The sequence below is a fragment of the Varanus komodoensis genome, unplaced genomic scaffold (genome assembly GCF_004798865.1).
Source record: "Varanus komodoensis strain SLA01 unplaced genomic scaffold, ASM479886v1 scaffold22, whole genome shotgun sequence".
Taxonomy (NCBI): domain Eukaryota; kingdom Metazoa; phylum Chordata; class Lepidosauria; order Squamata; family Varanidae; genus Varanus; species Varanus komodoensis.
The window spans coordinates 10,035,838-10,045,051 of record NW_025335606.1 but is presented as its reverse complement, the minus strand read 5'-3'; the positions used below and the strand labels follow the sequence as shown (position 1 = coordinate 10,045,051).

Below are 9,214 nucleotides of genomic sequence, written 5' to 3'. Positions count from 1 at the left end.
AAGGAGGAGAGCGCAAAAGTTGGCTTGAAACTCAACATTAAGAAAATTAAGATCATGGCATCCGGTCCTCTCACTTCCTGGCAAATAGATGGGGAAGAAATGGAGGTAGTGACAGATTTTATTTTCCTGGGCTCCAAGATCACCACAGATGGGGACTGCAGCCAAGAAATTAAAAGACGCTTGCTTCTGAGAAGGAAAGCTATGGCAAATCTAGACAGCATACTAAAAAGCAGAGACATCACCCTGCCAACAAAAGTGCATATAGTCAAGGCTATGGTTTTCCCAGTTGCAATGTATGGCTGTGAAAGCTGGACCTTAAGGAAGGCTGAGTGCCGAAGGATTTAGGCCTTTGAATTGTGGTGCTGGAGGAGACTCCTGCGAGTACCTTGGACCGCAAAGCGATCGAACTGGTCAGTCCTAGAGGAGATCAACCCTGACTGCTCTTTAGAAGGCCAGATACTGAAGATGAAACTCAAATACTCTGGCAATCTAATGAGAAGGAAGAACTCCCTGGAGAAGAGCCTAATGCTGGGAACAATAGATGGCAAAAGAAGAAGGGGACGGCAGAGGATGAGGTGGCTAGATGGAGTCACTGAGGCAGTTGGTGTGAGCTTAGGTGGACTCTGGGAGATAGTGGAGGACAGGAAGGCCTGGAGGAGTGTTGTCCATGGGGTTGCGATGGGTCAGACATGACTTTGCGACTAACAACAACAACAAAATACAATACAGAATATAAAATTTAAATTTAGAACTGGTAAAAATTACAATACTAGGATCATCTACAATAACATTAAAAGATATTATACATCCATGATATATTATAAACATGCCATTTTCAATACCAGGTAGAAAAGCTGGTATATCATAAGAAAAAAATACAGTATCAGCTTTGCAGCTGCAGAATTGGTGTAATGCAGCAGGGAATGTGAGCCATGAAGTCTGTGGTTCAAACCTCACTTTGACAGAGCAACATGAAACAAACAAAACGATTAGGAGTGTATTGGTTTCAAGCTGGATACCTGCATAGTCAGACAGGGCTTGTCCGAAAGTCTTCAGAGAAAAGGGGGATTTGAAGGAAATAAGCTAGTACTGGTGTTTGAAAATAGCCATTTATTATGTGCGAGTTATTTCTTACTCTAGTGCACCAGAGTAAGACATATGAAGACCTTTAGCCTGAAGGAAGACTACTTATTGACATACATACTGGATCATCTTTGCATAATAATGTGCTGCTCTGAAGTGTTAGTGTGCCAACTGTCTTTGCCTTTGGTTTTTCACATTTTACCTTGGCACAGAGTTATCAGGTGCTTTAGGTAATTCAGTAGTCCCTTGGCCTTACATCTGTAATAAGAGGATAACAGCTGTCTGAAGCTCTCCTGCTCCCTTCAATGACTTCACCTCCCCTGCTACCTCTTGTGCTCGGAACCTGTGTCACAAAACACCTGTTTTGTGTGCCATCTTTCTTACTTCCTTCAAAGACCTTCTTATACTCACCTTTTCTGTTAAGCCTTTAGCACAACCCCTGCGCCCTTTTGCAACAAAGCTTAAGCACTTTGTAACTGAAACAGCACATGCTTTTTGCATGGTTTATCCATGCCTTTGCTTCCCCTTCTACCTAAATTTAGAAGGTCAGGACATATAGGGCTTCTGAAGGTTCTTCACGAGGACAGCACTACTGACCCATATAGGGAGGTGTTGCATAGATAACTGAAATAGTGCAAGTGCAGTGCAGCCGTTATGCATATACATGTTAATAGGGATGTTGGCAGACAAGAGACAGCTAACAGTTTTTCACTATCTGAACTGCCCAGGATCATGTTCACAGCCACAACAATGGGGGGTTTTGTACAGTCTGTAAACACTTACTTGTTAAACCATTTTGTACAGCATTTTTCGCATACTGAGTGCTTTAGAATCCTTGTCAATTGGCAAGGAGATCAAGTCTTCCCTTACAGCTTTCCACCTCAATTTAAATAGAACCACCAGTCTTCAAAGAGTTTTGTTCCCTCAGTATTTATGCACATAATACTTTCATTATTTTGAAGCACTTTACATTTAAAGGTACCTATGCCCACATTGTTAGAAGTCACTTTTTCAATAAGCTGTTTCAAGCATGGAGTAGGAAAAAAGAACAGAAAATCATTAAACACCAAGGGGAGCCTCATTCAGAATGGAATTGCTCACTTTTTTAAACTCCTCCTTTTGTCCAGTAGTTTTGTTCTGGTTAAAGCTGTGCTGAACTGCTTGAAGATTAAATAGCATCAGCTTCAAAGCTTCCACTGGCCCATGGTGATTCCCTCCAGAAAATGTACTCTCCTGGAACCAAAGAAAGACATCGCAATCAAAGGAGACGGGCCTTAATGTGACAGCCGAAAAAGTTCTGCTTGCAAATGAATGCCAACAAATGTGAGCTAGAAGTGGATATTCCACCTTTAGCCCCACCTATACATAAAGAGTATTCAAAAGCGCTATTAGGTTTATGCACCAGGAAAGGTGTGGGTCTATTTTAGTGTTGTGTGCTGACATGGAAACAGAGAGCCAGTAGACAGTTACACTACAAACATTTGTACATTTACACTTAGACATCAGAAAAAAATCCATCCAATATCTACCCTTCTGTTTTATGCCCACTGGACTCTGCAATGTCTCTTTAATAAGGGAGCGTCTAACTCTGCTAATTGCTGGCAGTGCAATACAGCTAATGCTGCTTTCAGAGATGCATTCTGGCATTCTGTCCAGTAGTTGCTTCTTTTGGGAGGAGGTTATTATACAAATAAATTTTGTACAGGAACACTTTTCAATATTCATGGGCGCAAACTTTTAAATTATCTGTTTTGTGACAGTTAACAAATGGAAGAAGAAATGGATTCTCTGCACCCTTTTGACAAAAGACGGGTATTACAAAATTGGAAGGATAAACATTCACCTCCTATATCATGATGGCAGAGCACCCAATAGTGCTTTTCATCTATGAATAGGTGGTTTATTAGCACCACCTTCAAATAGATATGTATTTGGAAATCTGTTCTGCTTTTGTTGAAGGCAATGTGGAATTGCTAAGAAGCTGTATGCCTTTCCTAGACATTGTTTACACATATCAAAGAGGAATCTTTTTTAAAAAATGGAACCCATGGGCCCCACATTGGAAAACTCTTCAGAGGCACCATTGGAAAAATGTGTAGGCATTATATTGGGGATCCTTGCCCTAGAACATCCTTAATATTCCCTGACTCAAAGTGGAGTTCCAGGGTTCCTTACAAGCCATTCAAAACCATTGCTCTAAAGCTTTACTTTTAACTTACTGATCTGCCATTCAGTAAACAATCTTCCAAATATTCATTAACAATGCTTGCTTTGGGGCTTTGCAGAGAGTTCTCTTCTTCCTCCTCCTCCTCCTCCTCCATGCAACGCACAGGTACTGGTGATTTCCTGCAGATAAGCATTTGGAATTTAATAAGGAATAGTTGTTTTTCTCAAAAATAACCCCAGACCTGCTTATTCCAGTTGTGGAATGTTCAAAACAACCTCAAACAACAAGCCCAAAGTGGGAGCCATGGTTTGTTGTTGATTTAGGATTCTAGTGCGGCATAGTGGCTAGAATATTAGACTGGAACTCCAGAGATCTGGGTTCAAGTCCCCACTCAGTAATAAAGTTTACTGGGTGACTCTGAGCCTTCTGCCAAATGTACCTCAAAGATAGTTCTCATGAGGATCAAGTGGAGAAGTGGAGAAGAAGCCACCTTGGGTTCCGTGCAAGAAAAATGGTGCGTATAAATGGAATGCAATAATTACAAAATCCTTACTTTGGCTGCTGCTTATCTTTATGTCTGAACAGAATATGGTGACTGTTCTCTCAGAATACTAGAACCTGGAGTCAAGTAATGAAGCTAAATAGTAGGAAATTCAACTCAGGCCAAATACCACAAGGCATGGTGATGCCCACTAATTTAGAAGGCCAGAAAAGTCTATTAGATAAATCCGTGACGTAGAATGCCATCTATGTCTACTGATCACGTCTCTTGGTACTAGATGATGGGAAACAAGAATGAAAGAAGAGTATGGCCTTCATATGATGCATATTTTCTCAAAATGTAAGGAGAGCATATACATACATCTAATTGGAGAAAAGTGTCACTATTGTTTGTTCAAGTTCAGGGAGATTGGAGGTTTGTGGTAAAAACAAAAATGGTGCAGTCATGGTGATATTCTGCACTAAACACAGAAATCCCTACTGCTGGTTTCATATCCAAGCAATACGGATCTTTTACTCACAAGCCAACTGGAACGTTATCCCATGATCTTTCTGCTTCTAGGACATCCACTGTACAAGGGCTGCTATCATTTTTTAGGACACTGGTTAATTCCTCAACAGAAGAGTCAAGAGCTTTCCTCACCTTTGGAAGCAGTACCTTGTCATCATCTAAAATAATTTATGTCATGATCAAAAACAAGTCATTTTTAACACATTCCAGCAAACTACAAATCATTTGAAATAAGAATATCTGAAGTTACAACCCCATTTTCTTGTATTTAAACTTGGAAACACCAGTCTAAAGAGTTTTGTTTGCCTAAAAACAAACAACACTGCAGCACTTTAATGATTTTACTGTGGCATAGGTTTTTTTGTGGACTAGAGCTAACTTTATCAAATGCATGAGCCATTTGTAGTAGATAGCAGATAGAGAAGGAACACAAAGGAAAAAAAAACAACAGCCGGACCAAAACATCATGAAATAAGAGGTCCACTAGGCCGCCATTATTTCTGTGAAAAGTTCAAGTCCATATACATACATTCACCATTTGGAACAGCAGTAATTAGCAGCACAACAGCTCTTAATTTGTACCCATCCCACCTCTGCACAGAAATGTCAGGCTTCAAACTTCATCTGAGCTATTTGGTTAACTCAGGCTGCAATCTACTTATCTGAAAATAATCTGCATTCAATTCAGTGTGGATTGCTTCTGAGTAGACATACAGAAGACTACAGAATTAAATTACTTTGCCATTGAAACGGAACCAGAAGTACATCTAGTTACTGCTACTAAAATATACATTGCTGTCAGGTAGGACAAGCCTGGCTGCTCCTTCAGTTCCAAAATAGTAGATCAGAGTTGTATGGATCTTCCCCCTCCCTCCTCTGATCATCACTGTCCCTTCTGCTGGCATGATAAAGACACACACAGTGTGTGTATTTGTGTGTGTACTGCAGTGGTGTGGCCACTGAAGGGATGTGGCGTTATGCGTGAATAAAGGGCATTCTAGGCGTAACAGGGGCAGAAAGTAGTTTTCTTATAAGAAACATGCTATAAGGATCCATTATCTTTTCACATACCAGAGACGCATAGACAACCAACTGAAACGTCACTAGCAATTACCTCTAAATAGATGCTTCTGCTCTCTCAAACCCTCAGAGGCTAAGCAGACCTTTGGAATATCATACTGGCAATTTGCCTGAGCATTATGCTCATGTTGCAGGTCCAACACACCAGTATATCCAGAAGATCCAAAGGTGTTTGATCTATGTACATTTTGACCCCCTATCAGCACACTGCTTCCTTGGAAAGAGGAAGCAGCACTATCCCCAGCTGATGCCTGGGTAGAACCAACAGTACTTGAACCTGACAAGAGTCCATGGTTTGTCAGCCACACTGGATACTTGAAATCAGGAATGCTACTTATTCCTGAAATGCTCAAGTCAGATTTCTGGCTTGTAAGCCACCTTGGATAGTTCTTATGAAAAACAGATCCCAGGTCCTCTTGTTCAGTGACCTGGTCTTTTACAGAAAGACCAGAATTGTGAAATGAATCTTGTGTGCACACTGTTCTTCTAGTGTACTTGGATGAGGAGGAAATGGCAGCATGGTCTGGAAGGTGCAATTCTTCTTTATTGCCAAATGATGAAGTCCAACGAGGAACATAGGATGCAGTCAGTGACTTCCTGGTTGTGTTGTTACTCCGAGCTGCTGGCCTTAAGGCAGCAGTGCGGGTAAAAGATACAGAACCATCAGGAGGGAAGGCGAGAAGATCATCCGTTGTAAGACTGAGCTTATCTGGCTCATAAGCAATCTTTCTTCTCAAATGTGGACCAACTGAACCAAGAAGCGCCTGCCATTTACGGTTCTCCAAAGCTGGAAAGCAAGAAGTGATTTTGCATAATCTTCACTTTCCAAAATTAAGCAAAACAACAACCACTCACCTGAAAAGTTCTAACATTTGCACTAAGCACACTAAAGTTACAATACTATACACACTTAGCTGGAAGCAGGTCTCATTGAGCTCACCAGGACTTACTTCTGAATACACATGTATGGGATTGTGCTGCAGTTACACATGTGCCCGAAGAATAAAATTATTCCATGCAAGCAATGTGCCACACCCATTACCACAGGCACAAATGTGTGCCTGTAGACAGCTGGTAAGAGTTTTATACTTGCCTTCAGGTTGCCAAGACAAGAACACATAAGACCCATATGCTATACAATAGAAAAAATTGTTTACACACAGACATGTGGGAAGTCAATTGAAAGCAAAATGAAAAAGCTGTTTAGAAGGCATTTACTGAATGTTACTTGTAATTGTATTTGTTTCTGGTCCAGCTGCCTGCATATAACATTAAATAAACCATTACAAAATACCTTAATGAATGGTACTATACCAAAGGAAAGCTAAAGACAATACAAAACTTGCTCTTAGAAATCTGGAATAGATAAGATGGACTTTAGACATATGTGGTGGGACTGCTTGTTTATTAGTATGCATTTTGAATACAAGCAATTAAAATAAGGGATTTCGCAAGATACAAAGCATATTTAAATTACATTTTTACACAAACTGTATCATTTGGTAACAAAAAAGAGCTGCTCTGGGTTGTTCATGTTTGAACAGCTTTAAATCATATATGTGTATACATAGATGACCAACATTTTTCATTCTCTTCTTTCAAGGATCAAGAAGTTCTCATTATCACTCCATGCAGTTTTAAGATTGAAGGCAGAGCTCAATATCATATATCATGATATTGACAAACAAGCAACATATCTGATTCTACATGCAATTACTGTGGCAAGGATTGTATTTGCCCAGCACTGGAGAAGTGAAGAACCACCTACTGATGAACTGATTTTAAAAAAGATCCTGGATTGCACTGAAATGGACAGGCTGACTTTGTCTCTGAAGGAGAAAGAAGACACATATTACTATCAAACCTGGTACTCTTTTTATTATGGGCTAGAGAAACAGGACTTTGCATAGATTTGAATATGTCTATGGATTGTTATTAAAAAAAAATAGGGGGCTGACCCAGTAGGTCTGATGTCTTTGATGTTTTTAGTTTTTTTGTAGATAATAATAATAAAACTTATTTTAAAAAAAGATTGAAGGCAGAGCTGAAATTCCTAGGCATCAACAGGGAAGTTAATGCTGTAATCTTGTTATCAAAATGGGAGTACATCCCAATAAATATATATTCCATATATGCCCGCCCGCCCCTTGAGATCAGCGGGAGAGGCCCTTCTCCAGGAACCCTCTGTGAAGGAAATTAGGAGGGTAGGTACTCGGAGGAGGCCTTTCTCTGCAGTGGCGCCCAATCTATGGAATGCACTCCCCAGAGAGGTCCGCCTGGTGCCATCGTTATTTGTTTTTCAGCGCCAGGCCAAGACCTTTTTATTCAAACGTTATTTTAATTGTTAATATTATATATTCATTTTATTCTTTGGCCAGGGCGACTTAATTTATACTGTTAAATTATATTGTTTTATATTTGTTAGTTATTTATGATTGTGAGCCGCCCTGGGGCTTCGGCGAATGGGGCGGCATAGAAGTTCCCTAAATAAATGGATGGATGGATGGATGGATGGATGATGAATTTCAGTTAATGCAGCCTGATGATGTGGACAAGGTGCTTGGACAAGTACGTCCTACCACCTGTTTACTCGACCCTTGCCCTTCGTGGCTGCTGACCAAAGCCAAACACAGGATTGGTTACTGGATCCTGGAGGTTATTAATGCCTCTCTGAGGGACGGCCGGGTGCCCGCTCCTTTAAAGGAGGCGGTAATCAGGCCTGTCCTAAAAAAGGCATCTCTGGATCCAGAGATGGCCGCCAATTATAGACCGGTGGCCAACATCCCGTTTTTGGGCAAGGTGTTGGAACGGGTGGTGGTGAGACAACTCCAGGTACTCTTGGATGAAACTGATTATCTGGACCCATTACAGTCTGGCTTCAGACCCGGGTACGGTACTGAATCTGCCTTGGTCGCCCTGTATGATGACCTGTGCAGGGAGAGAGACGGGGGAAATGCATCCCTGTCGGTTCTCCTGGACCTCAGCGGCTTTCGATACCGTCAACCATGGTATCCTCCTGGATAGGCTGGCGGGGTTGGGAGTAGGAGGCACTGCTTGGCAGTGGTTCCGCTCCTACCTTGAAGGCCAATTCCAGAAGGTGGTGCTGGGGGACTTTGGCTCTGTGCCATGGCAACTATGCCATGGAGTACCACAGGGTTCCATTTTGTCCCCCTTGCTATTTAATATCTACATGAAACCGCTGGGAGAAGTCATCAGGAGGTTACGCTCCTTATGTATGCTGATGACACCCAGCTCTACCTCTCTTTTTCAACTAATCCAGGTGAAGCAGTGGCTGTACTGAACCAGTGCCTGGTCGAGGTAATGGGCTGGATGAGGGCCAATAAACTGAAGCTCAATCCAGATAAAACGGAGGTTCTGTTGGTTGGTGATTCGAGCTCCTGGGTAGGTGACTTGGGCCTTGCCCTGGACGGGGTTGCACTCCCTCTAAAGGACAAGGTCCGCAGCTTGGGAGTGGTCCTCGACCCGGAGCTATCCTTGGAAGCCAAAATGACAGCGGTGGCGAGGATCACTTTCCTTCAGCTTCGGCTAATCTATCAGCTGCGTCCCTACCTGGAGGAAGATTGCCTAGCAACAGTAACACATGCATTGGTTACTTCCTGGTTGGACTTCTGTAACGCGCTTTACATGGGGCTGCCCTTGAAGACAGTCTGGATACTTCAGATGGTTCAAAATAGAGCTGCCGGGATGCTGTCGGGGACTGGATGTTATTCTCACATAACCCCAGTCCTCTACCAGCTTCACTGGCTTCCCATCGAAGTCTGGGCTCAATTCAAGGTGCTGGTTATTACCTATAAAGCCCTAAATGGCTTGGGACCAGGAAACCTAAAGGAACGCCTTCTTCCCTATTTGCC

The 9,214-nt window shown here is 42.0% G+C and overlaps 1 protein-coding gene across 2 annotated transcripts in view; it reads right to left on the bottom strand.

Annotated features, from left to right (window-relative positions):
- CUNH18orf54 (chromosome unknown C18orf54 homolog) overlaps nt 1–9,214 on the bottom strand; it is a 19,133-nt gene that overhangs the window by 4,587 nt on the left and 5,332 nt on the right. For both annotated transcript variants that reach the window (XM_044431565.1, XM_044431564.1), the window contains exons 3-6: nt 5,377–6,129; nt 4,273–4,420; nt 3,303–3,429; nt 2,185–2,316 (exon numbers count right to left, since the gene is read on the bottom strand). In XM_044431565.1, coding sequence (XP_044287500.1) covers nt 2,185–2,316; nt 3,303–3,429; nt 4,273–4,420; nt 5,377–6,129 — 1,160 coding nt within the window. The remainder of the gene's footprint in view (nt 1–2,184; nt 2,317–3,302; nt 3,430–4,272; nt 4,421–5,376; nt 6,130–9,214) is intronic.